This window comes from Nannobrachium achirus (assembly GCF_963921795.1).
Source record: "Nannobrachium achirus genome assembly, chromosome: 8".
NCBI classification, from domain to species: Eukaryota; Metazoa; Chordata; class Actinopteri; order Myctophiformes; family Myctophidae; genus Nannobrachium; species Nannobrachium achirus.
This window is the reverse complement of record NC_137817.1, coordinates 56,471,520-56,489,732: the sequence shown is the minus strand read 5'-3', so window position 1 is coordinate 56,489,732 and position 18,213 is coordinate 56,471,520. Positions and strand designations below refer to the sequence as shown.

The window sequence follows — 18,213 nt, the reverse complement described above, 5'->3', positions numbered from 1 at the left end:
AAACAGCACCATTAAGAGGCAAGAAAAGATATGCATTAGTGTATATACTTTGTAGGTGTTAGATAAAAGTCAAACTGACGGTGAGTGACAAGTTGCAGCAAGCAAAAAAATGACACTGTGGAATGAATGACTGTCCTTAATGTTTCGGGATCATCAAGCATGACTGGAAATTAAATGGGACAGTTTCACTTCCCTTCTCTATCTGTCCATTATGGCTGGATTATTACGCAGGGACGTGACTCACACAGCTGTGTGCTTGTTTGTGAGGTAACAAGGAGAGCGGGGGAGGGAGGGAGCGGGGGAAGGAGGGAGGGAGGGAGAGGCGGAACGAAACAAAAAAGTTTCAGTTGTGACAATTCCTGTCAAACCTGCTGGAGGCTGAACCCTCTGTCTGCTGCTGCTGGTGTGGGCAGGAATCACAACAGGTTTCTGTAGAGACTCACTCTAGACTGCACGGCACGCACAAACACCCAGCATATCACATTCACACAACACACGTCCAGGGTCGCTGCCAATAATTCTGAGCCCCCTTAACCTCTTACAACCTAGTAATGACCTAAATTACTTTGACAGATTAACATGTGAAATTATTAGTCGAAAACGGGTCACACTGAAGAGGCGATTTTGGGCCCATGTGGTAATAAACCTAACCGTTTGGCTAATGGGTCAAACCATTATAATTCTTTTTAATTACAGTGTTATCGTTTTATTCAAGTGACACATGTGTGACTGGTCCATACACTCACAAGTCAGTCTCTCTAAACGTTTGGCTCAGACACATTTAAAGAGTAAAACAAAAAAGAAACAGGCAGCTATCTGGCCCACCGGCGTAGCGGTTCGGGCACCTAGGCTGCTAATGCATCCTGACAGCATGTCCCGGGTTCGAATCCCGATCCCGGCGACCTTTGCTGAGTGTCACTCCCCATCTCGCTCTCCCCATTTCATGTCAGTCTACTGTAGGCGGTCTATCTATCAATAAAGGCAGAGCAAAAAGCCAACAAAAATATTTCTTAGGACAAACAAAACAGGTAGATATCTCTGATTGTCTGGCACCGCGAGACCAACTGGTTTATGGGAACTCAGCTGTCCAGACTCCAGACATTGTGGGGCCTCCATGTAACTTTACCATTTTATGGTAGCCCTAATGTGATCATATACAGTACAATACTCATTCATAAAGACACCCACATGATTAATTGGGCCTTCAACAAATAATCTAGATTTCCCTAAGCCTAAATGGACATTTACATATAGAGTAGATTTGTTCACCCTGTATGTTGCTCAAGGACCCATTTTACAGTTTGGAGTTGTATGTAGACACACTACACCACCAAGATACCCATTTAGCTGACAATATACTTCCTAAACGTCAAGGATGTCCACAATTACAACACCAGAGACAGCTCCACAAATCACCTATAACCCAGATTTGACTCTAAAAAAGGCACTAATTAGTTCTCCTGCTATACCACTAACATGTGGAACGCCCTACCGCAGGCCCTAAAGGAGAGTAAATCCCTAGCCTCCATCAAAATTGGCTTGAAAAATCACCTATAATTGACTAAGCCCATCCTTATCTCCCCTTTTCCACTGTAAATATTTTTATTTTATCTTTTTAGTAGTGCCTTCGGGTCTAAAGATGACAGCAATATAAAACAAACCCTATAATATATCTTTTCTGTTTTTTGCTCTACAAAGTAAATATATTGACAAAAAAAAAGTTCTACAAGCTCACAACGTGTCGCAATGGCCAATTTAATTGAATGCTATCCCCAGAATAGGGACGCTAGTGTTCAATTAATTGACTTGGCTCTGAATGACAGGAATGCAGTAAAACACAACCATGAGGGCTTCACCTCAACTGAACTGAACCAATCTATACTATAATTTTGCAAATGTCTGTCTGTCTGTCCCAGCGTTTCTCCTCGGTGGCTGGAGCAATTGATCTGAAATCGCATCACCATCAGCATATGAACACACCTGACATAACTGTGAAGGCCGTTTGTCACTTTCACAAATCGTATGCTGTATATTGGCATTTTTATGCTGTATCTACTATCTATTCTGCATCTAGCATGAGGCACATCTATTCTGCATCTAGCTTGAGGCAAAATGTTTAACCAGCTCTGTGTGTGTGTGTGTGTGTGTGTGTGTGTGTGTGTGTGTGTGTGTGTGTGTGTGTGTGTGCGCAGGCAGGCGGGTGTGTGTGCAGGCGGGTGGGCGGGCGGGCTGGGGGGGGACAGTATCTCTGTAGCCATTAAACGAAACGGGTTTCTTACATTGATGCTCCTACATCATGCAAGCACCAGTTAAAGTTACTTTCCATCCCTCATATACTGTGTGCACAGTGCACATCCCATAACCCACACACTGCACATCATTTTGGAGCTCATATCTTTGAACGGGTAAGGGCTAGTTAGTATTAAGTGTGCAGCAGAGGCTAACTGACACATGCCGAGTTCCATGTTCATCATTATCTCATACTGTATCACCTTGGGAACTTAAAGGAGCTATAGTCAACTTTTTCATTGTAGGGCCGACACTTTGTTTACATCCTAGCCTATAGACTAGAATGTAAACAAAGTGTCGGTCTGACAATGGCCAAAATGATTATTCTATCATTATTTTACGTTTTTTTGTGGTAATTTTTGAATAGAAACACATATATGAAGCTTATTTTTTTATAAAATATTTTCGAAACATTATTTTTATTTTAGCATCCGTTTTTCAATAAAAAGTTGACCATAGCTCCTTTAATGCACGGAAATATAATGGCTTAAGGTAAGCTTTCAAATGCAATTTGAGTATCGTCCTTCTACCATGAATAGTTCAGACTTGAGACGTTATGTATATGACTGACAATGTGTTTGAATAAATCATTGACCTTGACATGTGACCAGTGACCAGCAACCTGCACAATCAGGATGGACAATGACAATGGATGGACAAGATACATTTTCATGGCCTTTCCCTTGCGAGTTGATCATGATGAATGATGATGATGATGTAGGATATTATTTTACAATCTTTTCTTTTTTAACCAGGGGAGTCCCTTTGAAATGGTTCTCTTTTACAAGGGAGCCCTGGCCAAGTAGGTAAGTAGCAACTTGCAGCGATTACAACATAAAATACAATAAAACACAAATTACACATGACAATTAAAATAAAGTAACACATCGACCTGCAGACCTAACTTTTTAAACGTCAGTGTAAAAAAAAAGATTCCGATTTCAAAAGTAAACTTTTAAAAACATCCCCCCCAAAGAAAGGGCTGATGTGCTCCAGTTTAATGTCTTCCTGGAGCTGATTCCAGGACCATGATAGAGCATAAAAACTAACAGCCATCCTCTAAATATTCTGTAGTCATTGCAGACTCAGTGACATACATACAAATGTACAGACAGGGAGCCCCATTACAGTGCTTTTGCAATCTCTTCACGAAGTTCACGGCTCAACTTAAAACTCTGGCAGTCTGGCTCGTAGCAGGGCAGGGTGTCATTCATATCAGAATAGCAGGGCAACTAGTCACTCTGCCTTCTTGTGTCATCGCTCTATTAGCACACATTAGGGCTGAGCAATTATCGTAAAATGTACCGACATTCAGAACCAGTCAGCGACTTAATCATGCTCATGTCGCTGATGTCGGATAATCAAATTATTGAGAAGCAGGTTTTTGGGGTACGTTTCTTTCTCTTCTTATATAGCAGCAACAAATCCACATGAAAATATGAGTGACCTTTGTGCCTGGACAAGGAAAGGGCAAATATACTTGTCTGAAGGACAAGTGCCTCAAAACGTTATTGTCAAGCCCTACAACACGTCCGTCTTATACGGTACATCAGGGGTGCCCAAAAGGTAGATCATGATCTACCAGTAGATCACAAAGGCTGTACAGGTAGACCATGTGACATGCCCTTAAAATATATATAATTAAAAAACAAATCACAAAACCCCTCTTTTTGGCATCTGCCACTTAAATTAAGGTGACTTGATTGAAATCAAGAAGGGCCCGTCAGCTCCCTTCACTGCTTCTAAAGTAGGCAAACCCGTTACTTACATGTATATGCAACACGAGTGCCGCAATTCCAAAGTCCCCTCAGGTATTTTTTGGGGTGGGTAGATCATGTTGAGCTGTTCATTTTTAAAGTTGCTCTCAAGTCAAAAAAGTGTGGGCACCCCTGCGGTACATTGTTACTGCACAGATTGCAAATACTCCTCTATTCCATCCATGGACCTCGGATTACTAGAGTCCCACCACAGGTCTGTACTCCGCCAGTGAATGACGATCAATCTTTAAGCTGTCACCTGTCATCTACTAACTCAATTACAACCTGCCTTTATTGCAAAGCATCTCGTGTGTATACACAGTCAAATCCACTGTGTTGTTATTTAACTCAGAAGACTGGTAATTTGGTAATTGGTTCCATGTGTACACATGAAATTAACCTACTGTATATAGCAGTGGTCTTCAACAGGGGGTCCGGAACCCCTAGGGGGTCCTCAGAGTTACTACAGGGGGTCCTCCAAATCTTCCAATTATTTTTATATTAACAACTTGAACCCTAGTGTCCATATTCTCAGAACTGTAGCCAAAAATAGCAGATCTACCAGCTCACAACGCCTTGCGCTGCGAGCTTGTAGATCGACTATTTTTGGCAAAGAGGTTTGGGGTAGAGGGGAAAAAGAGCAGACTAAGTATGGAGTACGGTCAAGTTTATTAGGTAATGACGGCTCAAGTGGTTAAATATCAGAAAACACAAAGTGACGTGAATCCAAAATACACTGATGATTGTGCTGAAACTATGGAATCTCTGAAAAGGTTGTGGGGGTCCCTGCTCCATCTCTCTCTCAACTAAGGGGTCCTTTCCTTGGCCTGAAAACGTTGGAGACCCCTGGTATATAGTTTGCCGTCTTTCTGCATGCTCTGGCTGCAAGGCGCTGTGGCATAAAAGCATGTCAGTGAGTCAACGCTGATTGTGTGAGATCTATTTTTATCCCCACACTACGCTGAGGGTGTGGACTGTTGTTCTCCTCACTGGGAGGAGGGAGGACGGACTCTCGAGTCAACATGTCACAACACGGCGGCCCAACCGGAATCCAGGCCCTGGCACCTCATTAGATAGTCGACTGAACTGAACTCTGACTCCATGCAACTACTGTGCACTACAGGACACCTTGTAGAGTGGGTTTGGTGCGGTGGCAGTCCAACACTACTAAAGTAGCAATACTGTCAAAAGTATAACGTAGGATAATGGGACCCAGCCGAAAGTGAACAGCTACTACTGTGTACACCAGGGTTCCCCAATTAGTTTTCCCCAAGCGCCGAATTATGTCTAGGGTTCCAAGCCGAAGGCCACAGCATTGCAGGGGGCGACGGTGGCGTTCCCACTACTCCATCGACAGTTCAGATATCGTCGTTGTCGGGTGAAAATCTTGTATGTCCAAAACCGTTCGTTTTGAATTTATCATTTTAAAAATGATTTAAACTAGTGAAAACAGCAGATCTACAAGCACACAACGCCTCGCACTTCACTACTTTTGTGCGACGGCCTTGTATGATTTGAGAAAGAGCGTACAAATTTGGAGATACAAGATTTCCACCCGACAACAACGATATACTAGTGTTGTTGCTGCTCTTATACCCCCATTATTACTGGGGTTGGTGTGGGCCAGACAGTAGCCCCCCGCGGGCCGCAAATGGCCCACGGGCCGCCTATTGGGGAACCCTGGTGTACACCTATTTCTTGTTTATCTCATACAGTGCAGTACGGTACTATTCTTATCATCTTGTGTATACTGTATTGTTGTGTCAGCACAGCACAGCATTGTTTCCCATGTTGTCACACCAACATTTGGCTGCTTGTATTTATATGTATGTATGCATGTATAAATAATATATGTGCGGTAGTAGACATTTATACATTACTGTTATAGAAATAAAATAAAGTTTTGCGTTCAAATGACAGGACAAAAACATCAGCAGAACAGGGCATCTCATAGTAGCTGCCAGTGCCAACATAATGATGTCAAGAAAGAGATGCGGCTATATGTATATAACTGCGAATGCACTTTCTTGGATGGTCTGAAATAACTACATGGCCAAGATTTTGTCTTTCACAAAGTAGACCAATTTAGTGGTCAAATCAACAGAAAAATGAACGTATCTTTAGACAAACCAGTGGGCCAATAATAAAGAGTTTTGTGACAGAGCTGTAATAAACTGACATTAAGGCTAGAACATGGAAACTTAAGACTATAATTAAGTACACCGATTGCCAAGGCTTTTAATTAAGTGGGGTTGGAAACAGTGGCATGTTTGTCTTAAGAATCTCAAAATGCAGTGGCTCTCTAATTAGAGTTCTCAACGCACCTGAAAATTAAAGCCCGGCCCTAACTGGGCCCTAACTGGGCCGGCCCGAGGCCCAGGCCCGGCCCGACTAGTAAGCATACATTTTAGGCCCTGCCCGGCCCGAAAACGTCGGGTTGGGTAGTGTCGGTTCGGGAAGAATTTAAGAACTCTATCACAGAGTAAAGGTAATATAAATAAAATATAAGAAAATGTATTTTCTTTTCTCATCGAGCCTGAGGCCCGGCCCGACTAATTAGCATACATTTAGGCCCTACCCTACCCTAAATGTCAGGTCGGGTATGGACGGGTTCGGGCAGAATTTAGGGACCCCTGTGGGTATTTGGGGAGTGAGGTTCCACAAGGGTCTCCAGCTATAAATGGTTGCTATTCCGGGGACCACCAGGGGTCCTGGAGGGAGTTCCAGGGGGTCCCACAGCTAAATGACAGTTAGGAACCAAATGGACCCTTATGGGTCTTTAACTCAGAGAGTGTACACATTTATAGTGAAGATTGGGGTCAGAGATAAAAATCGAATCAAATCAAATGGGGGTCCCGGTCCCCCTAGTAGAGCATATCAAAGTGGGGGTCCTTCAAATTAAAAAGGTACCACGCACCACAGACCACACCAGAAAGAGACACAATAAAGGATAAATCAAACTAAATCCAAATCACTCTATTTTTAAAAGTGGTGTAAAGTAACTAAGTAGATTTACTTATAGTACTGTACTTTAAGTACAATTTTGAGGTATTTGTACTTTACTTGAGTATTTACAGTTTCCAATATTTCTACCTCTACTCCACTACATTTCAGAGGAAAATATTCCAATACTCCAATATAGTCTAATTATTTGCAAACCAGAGTTGCAAGTTACTTCGTAAATGTATATTATTACAAAACATACAGTAACCATTTCATCCATTCAGGCCATTTGAAAATAGCAGATCTACACGCTCACAATGCGTCGCGATGCAACTCACTGTGAGCTTGTAGACATTCCATTTTCAAAAAATGTAAAACTTGAAGTGGGATATTCTACACAATGAATTACTTTCGGTTTCCTTTTGGGGGGGGGGGGTCTAAATTGACCCATATAAGTCTGTAAAGGGGAGACCTTGACATTTGGAAGTTTAATTGAGAAACAACACTTGCATACTGATACAATAAACTCACCGATCTGACAGACTTGGGTGTGTATCTCATTCCACTGTCGGTGTAATCCATCTTGTCAAAGAGTTAAAACAAGTCTCTTGTTGTTTGGAGTTGTAGTTTCTTGATGTTTGTAGTTTGTAGTTTTTCCTGACAAGGTGAACCTGTCTGTCGGGAGGAGGCCTGTGGTGTCGTCAAACCAGAAAAGGATCCCGGTCTGTTTGTTTGTCACCAACCAACACCAACAAGTCCGTGCTTAAAAACTCAACTGCAGGAAACAAACCGTTGTATTTTTACAAACTGCAACCAGAAAAGACTATATTATAATATATAAAAACGCTCTTTCTTTCGTCCAGATAGAATAGAGCCGTGGTGCTGCTGTGGTGTGAATTACAGAAATAACAAGGAGGTTTCACCTGCTGGAAGTTTTTCCGGGTGGTTGAGGTTTCTGGGCGTGACCATGGTTGTCTGCTGCCTACCTGACGCACCAGGTGTAGCCAGCCGCGACCTGGCGTTTACCAACGGGTCTGAGGCCCTAAGCTAGATGCAGAATAGATGTTCCAAGACCCGAACATCTATTCTGCATCTAGCTTGTCAATGCTCCTGGATTTCCCAGGAGTCTCCTGGATTTTGACCCCAACTCCTGGGAATCTCCTGGATTGGCAAATCTCCTGGATTTCTCCTGGATTTGGTATCAAACTCCCAAAAAAAACACAGGAAATTAAATCTATTGTTATTTTTTTATGGGAGAGGACCCCCAGACCCCCCGCTTTAGGGGTGGGGGCAAGGCATGCAAGATCATACAGATATTCACTTGAGTAATGACTTAAAGATGAGACGTCATTATTAAAGATGTCTTTGCTTCTGTCATCAAATCTGTACACCTACAGTTGTCATTTTAGTTGTCTTAAATTGTACCCATGCTAGTAAAGCAAGCCTGATAAAAGTATCAAACATGCACAAAATTCACCAGAACACAGGAAAATATATCTATCAAGATGTTTTGGGGACCCCCAGACCCCGGTTGAGTTCTGCACACCCCCAAAAAAAGAAATCTCCTGGATTCTGACAGTCCAAATAATGTTGACAACCCTAATTTAGAGTAAAGATTTTAACTCTTAAAAATTCTCAAATCTTTGCTCCTGGCCAAATTCATATATTTTGGGCGGTCCTTGACATGGCCAAATACGTTTGGGGGTCCTTGACTGACCACTGGCCGTTTCTACAAATGCTTCTAGTTTCCTGAAAAAAAGGGAAATATTTATGTGTGTGTGTGTGTGTGTGTGTGTGTGTGTGTGTGTGTGTGTGTGTGTGTGTGTGTGTGTGTGTGTGTGTGTGTTGCTATCAGTGGTTCTCAAATTTGTCATGCCAAGGACCCCCAAAATGATATGTATTTGGCCGCGGACCCCCATCTCAAAATATTTTGTTCCAGGGACCCCCAGAAGCAAAGATTTGAGTTAAGCCCTAAGCAAGATGCACAATATCTATTCTGCATCTAGCTTAGGGACTCAGACCCGTTGGCAAAGACGAGTAGGCCTACGCCACCCTGCGACAGCCTGGCCGAGATCAAATCTGCTTTGCAGTTTGCATATCCGGGCCAGAGCGGATACGGAAAAGGCTCTGTTTTGTGCCACTACGTGTGTGAGCAAAACTTACCAGATACAGAAGGCGGGCTCTGGACCGGATCTGAGCACTGAAAAAGAAACTTTCTGGTGACGCGTCCAAATGAAGGCAGCTCATGTTATTTTACTGTGAACGGATCTTCAATTCTTATTTATCAACGTTATTTTTTATTTCATGTTTATTTGTTTGCTAAATTGAGAAAAAGGCCTACAGTTTTTAGTTTGAGTCTAATCTGGTAAAACAGTCTGGTAAAACAAACCTAGCCCAGCCCTCCCCTCCCCTGCCCCTTCTTTGTATATCATTACAGTTTTTTTGTTCTTTCTTTTTTTACTGACTATATCTACTGCATAGTACTGTGTTCTATTCGTCAGCCATTCAATGTTATATGATATACTTAAATGGTTTCCTGTGGAAATAAGCTTAGCCTTTTCTAGGATCTCCTTTTAGTAGACCTTGTACCAGTGAACTGTACCGTCATGAAACTGTACCTTTTCCTATGCAAACTCCTAATAAAGTCTTCAATCAATCAATCAAAAATCAGTCTTGTGCTTTTAGCCCTACAGTATCTAGTGAGCATGACTCATGAGTCATGTTCTTCCTAGGAGGATAAGTGATGAGTCACAGGTTTCTGTTTTGGTTTAAAAAATAAATAAGGGATCACACACAGGAATCCCCCACAGCCTTGTCCAGATATGGCAATAATATAGCTCAATATTGAATGAATATATCTATATGTGTGTGGGTGTGTGTGTGTGTGTGTGTGAGTGTGTGTGTGTGTGTGTGTGTGTGTGTGTGTGTGTGTGCGTGCGCGCACACACACAGTAAACAAACCAGCATAACGTTTAAGTGTATAGAGGGTATCTGCACATTTCTAAAGTGACAATTTAAGGACTTTTTAATACCTCTAAAATGACAAATTAAACATTGGCCAAATTGTTAAATATTAGAGGAAGAAATTGCGGAAATAGCAGATCTACATGCTCACAACGGCTCGCAACGCGAGGCATTGTGAGCACATAGATCAGCTATTTTCACGATAGTGTTATACAAAATGTAATGCCTCAACAGTTAGTGCTCGTCAGGGTAGTTAAAATATGATTATTTTGGGGGTCACAGATTGAAAAGGTTGAGTACAACTGCTAAAGATGTATATAAATGTAGATACATGCTTATACATATACACACACACACGTGTCAGCAGTCAGGACAATGTGTGTGTGTGTGTGTGCCTGTGCGTGTGTGTGCGTGCATGTGTGCATGTGTGTGTGTGTGTGTCCGCTGTGCGTAACAAAATAAATTATATGACAATCTGTAATGTGCTAAATAAAAGACACAGGACCAGGTTATGGAAGTTGTGAGTTTATTGATGTGTCTCCCCCCCCTCCCCCTCCCCCCTAACCATAAATCTGTATCCATTGGAGTGTCAATCAAATTTTGCATCACTAATATGTATAATATATTAGTTCCCAACCCCCTCCCACAATCAAGCAGGCAATTACAAGGTCGAAGCCGTTTGGGTGCATAGTGAGACAGTCACATACGGAAATACTGTCACAGGAAGAGAGAAATATAGAAAACAAGAAAACAAAACTTAAAAATATATATCATATCATCGTCATTTCATAATAAGAACAATGCACACCACGGGCTGTTCCTCTGGAAAAGCCATGATTGCAAACATCAACTATACAGGCATACAAAGACAATACTAAGAGAAAAAAAGAGAAAGAAAACGGATGATTCTAGAATTTTCAGTTTTTACTTGTTTGTGCCATTCTCTACCTGTAAAAATACACAAAGTTTATAGCTTTTAATCAGAAACCAGCTCTCCAAGCCTGTCTGTCTGTCTGCCTGCCTACACAGCCCCCAGCTCCCAGTAAAGCCCTCACTGGAAAAAAAGGAGTCTTTGGACAAGTGGGGAGGGGAAAAAACCCTTCATACATTAAGTTTGTAGGCTTTCCACTTATAATATCTAACTTTAAAATGTGTTGACCTCACCCAAACAGAACAATGAACTACTTTGGGCCAAACCAATTTAGCAATGACGTTTTTTTTTAGGTAACAACACTGCTACTGTAGCTCACACGGCTCCAACGCCCCCCCCATCCCATTGTTCTGTGCCTTCGGACCAGCAAAGCAAACAGTTATTCGTGACGTTATGTCCCCCAATTTCACGGTCAGATTCAGTTCCTTCCTGCTCTCCCTTGGGTTTTGTTTCGCTTCAATTCATTTGTGCAAAAGAAAAAAAAGAAAAGTTTCTGGCATATTGTTACCCGTCATTCCTGTTGGCTACTGCTCGTATGGGAGCTTTTCAGGGGACAAAAATATGAAAAAGGAAATAAAGAAAAGGAAACGCCTCCCATGATACATTCAGCTATGCGACACACGTCAACAGGGAACAACTTCATCAATCGATTTTGTTCGTTTTTTTAAGTATTGGGGGGAGGGGGAGGGGGGGAGGGGGAGTGGGGGGGGATATGAATTGGACTTTCTTAACATTCATTTGGATGATATGGGGCTGAGGGTAGGTTCTGTGAGGCGTTAACCGAGCCTGGGGGCCCGTTTTTCTCTTTCTGACAGTATGCCCTGCTTGCTTAGAAAAACGCTTAATTTATACTCCGTTGGAAAAATAGCCGACCTACAGGCTCACGTCGCGAGGCTGCGCCGTGAGCTTCTAGATGTGCCATTTTCTTTAGGCGCCGTGCACAACACCGCCATACTGTGTATAACAAAGTATAAATCAGGCTTTTTACGCAACTTGTGACCGTCAAGCGCAGAACCGCGATCCCCAGTCGCAGCCTCTTCCTTGGAAAAAAGGTGGAATAAAAACATCTACTCTTTATATATATATATATTTATATTTAAACTGTATATGCATGTCTTTTCGTTTGTTATCATAACAAAGAACGGAAAGTAAATAATTCATGATTTGTATTTTCTTTTCTTTTTTTTCCCCTCGTTTCTTGTTTCACTATACATTTTTATCGGTACAAAGAACCTTCATATACAAGCGATCTATTGAGAAGAAAAAATAAAAACAAAACAGAAAACACCAATTCTTTTTTTTCTCTTATCTTTAGCTGTTGAGAAGAAGAAGAAGAAAAAAAAAAACATCTGACACCGGACACTCGCACAGGAACGGGAGGTGTAGTGTCTGCTATGTAGTCATAGTTGCAACTGAATGATGGTCGTTCAAATACGTTTCACTTTAATTAAGTTTCGCCTCGATTCGCCGCGCACTTAAAACAAATCAAAACATCCGAAGAAATGTCATACACCTTGATCTGATATACCTGTATTCATAATTACAGATTTTTTTACGTTTCATTTTTTTTTTCCTTTTTTTTTTGCTGAATCACATTTCCCCCGAATGCAAAAATGTAGATACATCAACCTTTTTCAAAAAAATAAAAGTAAACACATGATGATCAAAAAAACAAGAGAGCTCTATCGTACAATAGTAGCAGTAGTAGTAGTAGTAGTAGAAGTAGTAGCATTATTTTTCGAGGATTGTTTTTGAAACAAGCCAGTAACATGGAGTGTGTGGGATGTAATTCGTAATGATTTTTGACGATAACAATCTGGTGTTATTGGTCAGTAGTATGTTCCGCCCTCCGTCGACGGCGCCCACTCCCCCTCCTCCTTCCCGTATCTGTTAGATCTGCATCTGCTCCAGGTACTTGTAGGTGGGGTTCTCGTAGCCGTGGTTCTGCATCTTGTTGAGGTGGCGCTCCTCCGGGGTCAGCATGGGGTCCACCTGTTGGTCGCAAAGAGAACGCAAGGGTCAGGACATAAAAGGCAAGGCGGTGGCTTTTACCTTCTCAGGCAACTGAGAAGTTTTAATGCTAGTGTTATACAAGCAATAGTCTGGAATTCAAAATGTACTTGAGTAAAAGTACAAAAGTACTGGGATCAAAATGTACAAAAGTAAAAGTACAATATGTTTGAAAATATCAGATCTACAAGCTCACAACGCGTTGCAAACCCCAAAATCAATCCTCCAGTTCTAGGCAACACAGAAGAGTGGGAACTTTTTTTTTATTTCCACACAACTCCTCTAAGGTATATTATTGACATAGTTCAATATTGAAAATGGGTGGTCTTCCCCTTTAAGTAAATGTACTTAGTTACCTTACACCACTGGTCTCACCATGCCAAGTGGGTAAAAATGGAAAGCCTGTTCCTGAGTAACGGTTTCAATATCAGCGAGATCTTACCTCCACGATGCCGTGGCTGATGGTCCCGTAGTGCCGCTTCCTCAGCAGAACCAGGCTGATCACGATCACTGTCGCTATGGCCACAGCGATCACCAGCAGGCCGATCAGGGCACTGCTCCCGAAGCTGAAGTCCTCTCCCAGCGGACGGTAAGACTCCTGGTGGGATGGGAAGGAAGGACGGGTGCCAGACAGAGAGACATGAGACAATGTAAACAGATGCTCTATACAGGGTTCCCACACATTTTTACCAATTCATTTCCAAAACCTTTACAGAATATTTAACCCAATTTCCAGGACTACTGTATATAACAATAATTCAGCTCAATAACAAGTCGCTTACTCCTATGCGCAATGCCCAAAGACAGGTAGTGTATGCCAGTGGTTCTCAACCTTTTCAGGCTGTGACCCCCGAAATAATCATATTTTAACTGGGGACCCGGCACCCTGACGAGCACTAAGAGTTGAGGAATTTTGTATAACACGTTTCTATTCTATTTTCACAATTTCGGCCTCTAATATTTGACAATTTGGCCAATGTTTAATTTGCCATTTCAGAGGTATTAACAATTTTTTCCAGGACCTTCCACGACCCTTGATCAATTCCAAAACTTTTCCAGTACTGGAAAAATATTTTTTTCTAATTTCAAAATATTTCCAGGAATTTCATGACCGTGGGGACCGTGTCTATAGCTTTCGATTTCTTTTACGTTACAGTAAGGCAGTGTTTCTCAAATGAGGGTATGTATACCCTAGGGGTACGTGGGGGTACTGCAGAGCAGTGTTTCTCAAACTTTCAAATTTCAAGGTCTCCCCTTAACTCTGACAGTGTACAAAATGGAACCAAATGAACCCTAACGGGTTCATTTGGTTCCATTTGTACACTGTCAGAGTTACAGACTTGTATGGGTCAATTTAGACCCCCTAAACTAAGGAACCCACAGAGTCCCTGGAATCCACTTTGAGAACCACTGCTGCAGAGGGTACGTGAGAAAAAAACTAGAAATGGGAATGTGTATTTTAGTGTTATGGTCAATGATCAAACATTTGCAGACAGACTTTGCGTGAACCTGCTCATTTGCAAATTGTTAAACCAAATTATATCAATACCTTGATTAGTACAACTGTTATTGAATGGAAAGCAATGTTTATTTGCCATTATGCTGTTTTATTTTGAACATAGTCACTGGACTTTAGATCTTAATCTTTAGAAAAGATTTTCTCAATCTTGGATGGCTTATGTTATAAACATTTTCGTGAAAGTCTATGGGGAAAATGAACGGGAGATTTTTTTTACATCCGCTGATCTCTCTCTCTCTCTCTCTCTCTCTCTCTCTCTCTATCTCTTTCAAACACACACAGTGAAATCAACTGGTGTAGTGTTTGTAAAAGAAAAAAGAAAAAGAAAACTGCGTACACAAAGCCCACCACGGTGGCGCGGGAGGAAAGAAAATATTTGAAATCAAAGTGTTTCTGACTACCTCGGTCTAGGGGACCCAGAGTACTGCTGGTTTTCATTCAAATCAAGTCAAATCAAAGACCTATTTCTAAAACGGCTAGTTCCATTCCTTGATTCTGATTGGCTGGTTTCCCTTTAATTGCTGTGGTATATGAAACTATAACCCACACCTTGAATCAGTTTATATCAAACGCAGGTGCGTTATTTCTTTCTTCCACAGTGTTCCACAGTGCACCAATTATCTGCACCTGTGTTGTTGGCAAAAAGATGGGAACTACTTTCTTGTAGCTGGGAACTACTTCCTTGCAGACCTTGTAGTGAATTATTAGTGAAATAGAACAGTTTTAATTGGTACATGTCAATGATTTTTCATGTTGCCATATTGTAACCGTTTTAGAAAAGCAATAAGCCACGCGAGGCATGTGGTTACCTGTATTTTATAACTCTCAGACGTTATAAAATACCAGGTAACTACATGCCTCGCGTGGCTTATTTCTTCATTAGACATGGGACAACAGAGGGTAACCTAACTAACCAGCTGTTTAAATAACTAACTTGCTGTAGTAGTCTGGGCAGCCAAGACCAGAGAGTTACGAACACGCTGATTCAGATTCATTCTCTGCACCAAGGGTCTTCAACAGGGGGTCCGGGACCCCTAGGGGGTCCTCAGAGTTACCACAGGGGGGCCTCCAAATCTTTGTGTGATAGAAACTTTTTTTTCCTTTTTTACATTAACCACTTGAACCCTAGTGTCCATTTTCTGAGAACTTCCGCCAAAAATAGCAGATCTACAAGCTCACAATGCCTCGCAGCGCTATTCTCTGCAAAGAAGTTTGGTGTAGAGGGAGAGAAAAGAGCAGACTAAGTACAGAGTTTTATTATGGTTTATTATGTATTGACGGTTCAAGTGGTTAAATATCTGGAAACACAAACTGACATGAATCCAAAACACACCGATGATTGCGCTGTCAAACGATCAAACTATATTGTAATCTATGAAAAGGTTGTGGGGGTCCCTGCTTCATCTCTCTCTCTCAACTAAGGGGTCCTTGGCCTGAAGACGTTGAAGACCCCTGCTCTACACACATCGCGAGGGATCTCGCTGGGGAAAAAAGAGAGGATCTGAAAGACGCGAGCGACCAAAGACCAAAAGAGTTCAGACATGCACGACGTGTCTGGAGTGTCGTCTGTTTCTGTGTACACGAACCACAGGTTACAGCACCTACAGTACATTCACCTCCACAATGTAACAATATGGTACATATGACGCAAAACTAATCATATGTAGAGGACACATTCGCCGGGAGTGGGAGGGGGCAGTTCTCTCACACATAAACCGAGCAAGCTCAGTTTGCGTGGATCTACATCCATCACAGGAACTTGGAGGGAGGAGGGGGCTTCATGTGTACATTCAGAAGACATCCACATACAAACATGCATCCATGCAGGAACAACCCAAACCAACATAGGAGAGAGCCTGAATGTAGTCGCTGGTGGGATACTGTAGTGTGGTGCTGTTTTTTTTTTGTGTCGTTGTTTTTGCACACTCACTCCTAGCTCTGGTCCATAGCGTCCAATGCTATGTTCGTCTACTTCCCAAATCCTTGGCAAATCCGGAAAGACCCGGCGTCTGGTCCGAAAATAACAAAAACTGTTTTGCCCCTCACCAAACCAAAGGTGTCAGAGGACAGTTGAAAGCTTACTCTACTTAGTGGACGCGGTCTGAGCCCCCCACCACACGCTTAAAATACATTTCAAGGGCAAAATGAAAAATATTCTACCGGATGGAGACTCCATTACTTCTAGTTTTTCACTATTTGTCGTCGCCATCAAGGTGCCAACTCATTACTGCCACGCAGGTCAGAGGACCGAATTACACAGAGCATTAGTCTCATTCTGTGTTATACAACTCTGCGACGTTGGAAGCGCTGTTTCATAAAAACAGTCTTCAACCAGGAAGAGTGTCTCCATCCGGTGGAATATTTTTCATTTTGCCCTAGAAATGTATTTTAGGTGTGGTGGGGGGCTCAGACCGTGTCCACTAAGTAGAGTAAGCTTTCAACTGTCCACTGATACCTTTGGTTTGGTGAGGGGCGAAACAGTTTTTGTTATTTTCGGACCAGACGACAGGGTTTTACAGATTTGCCAAGGAATACAGAGTTATAGGAACATAGCGTTAGGGAGAACTCCACTAACGCTATGGACCAGAGCTACGTACGTACTTGACTCCCGTCTCTCTCCCCCCACAAATACTGACTAGTGCAGTTCCCCTCTGAGTCCTTTGGAGGGCGCTGTACTCACCAGCTCATCGTCATGCATAACGCTGACTCTCTCTGCACTGTAAAGCACTTCTTTAACATCCAGAGTCTCATCAATCACCTGTCGACACAGACAGGGAGCCCAGGTTATAACACCCACTGCAGTGTGTGTGTGTGTGTGTGTGTGTGTGTGTGTGTGTGTGTGTGTGTGTGTGTGCGCGTGTGTTGTTAGGCCTGTCACAATTATTACATAATCCTCTAATCGCAATTATTTGACATAATCTCAATTATTTTGGCATAATCGTCATAATCGTTTTCATGTTGAAAAATGTTCATATATTTTCAAACATTTAAAATGTAGTGGTAAAATAGTGGAAATAGCAGATCTACAAGCTCACAACGCGTCGCACAATGTTCTTTTTTAAGTATAAAGTTGTCAAATATGTCAGTCATGCCTTTGTATATTTAGGATACGTGTCATATCTGCCATGTGCAACTTCAAAGCCTACAAAGCCAAGCAGAAATGTAATTAGCCAGTAGCTATGCCCCTCCCAAAAAGCTTCTGTCCAATGCTAGCTTAGAATAACTTCCTGCTTGCCAAGGTTGCTAAGCTAGCATTGGGCAAAAGCTTTTAGGGGAGGGGCATAGCTACTGGCTAATTGTTAACAACAAAAACACAATTAAATCACTTGAGCGACAATTAATCGTCACGTAAAATGTCATATTGCGACAGCCCTAGTGTGTGTGTGTGTGCGTGTGTGTGTGTGTGTAAGAGAGTGAGCGAGAGACAGCGAGAGAAAGGCTGTGTGCATTTCTGTGCGAGACACGAGAGACAGACAGGGAGAGAGAAAGAGAAAGTGGACACAAGAGACAGACAAGACGGACGGGGGCGATCGATACGAGGAGAGCAAGAGACAGCCGATGAAGAAGACAGATCATCGGATAGAGGGGGGAATAAGATTGTGTGCTGAAAGTGAACTGTTCAGGATTATCTGTGTCGGGCTAATGATGCACTTGAAGCTGTCCACTACAGTACGTGTTGGGAAGGGGAAAGGGAAAGGGAGGGAGGGCTTGCAAGCACATTAACAGCAGACTCTAGCTCTTTCCGAGGCATACACAAGAGCTATGTTTCGGAAAACACTCATTATTCAGAGCTCTAGAGA

At 42.3% G+C, this 18,213-nt stretch overlaps 2 protein-coding genes across 3 annotated transcripts in view; both read right to left on the bottom strand.

Moving 5' to 3' along the window:
• The window catches only part of st14a (ST14 transmembrane serine protease matriptase a), a gene marked incomplete at its 5' end in the record, with an annotated part of 31,071 nt that extends 23,500 nt beyond the window's left edge, over positions 1–7,571 (bottom strand). Inside the window, one exon of the mRNA XM_080732010.1 lies at positions 7,530–7,571. Within this exon, the coding sequence (XP_080588136.1) occupies positions 7,530–7,571 (42 nt within the window). The remainder of the gene's footprint in view (positions 1–7,529) is intronic.
• Positions 7,572–10,485: 2,914 nt separating this feature from the next.
• Positions 10,486–18,213, bottom strand: part of aplp2 (amyloid beta (A4) precursor-like protein 2) — a 113,073-nt gene continuing 105,345 nt past the window's right edge. For both annotated transcript variants that reach the window (XM_080731375.1, XM_080731376.1), the window contains 3 exons: positions 17,094–17,171; positions 13,337–13,492; positions 10,486–12,876 (listed from right to left, as the gene is read on the bottom strand). In XM_080731375.1, the coding sequence (XP_080587501.1) occupies positions 12,775–12,876; positions 13,337–13,492; positions 17,094–17,171 (336 nt within the window). In that variant the 3' untranslated portion in view covers positions 10,486–12,774. The remainder of the gene's footprint in view (positions 12,877–13,336; positions 13,493–17,093; positions 17,172–18,213) is intronic.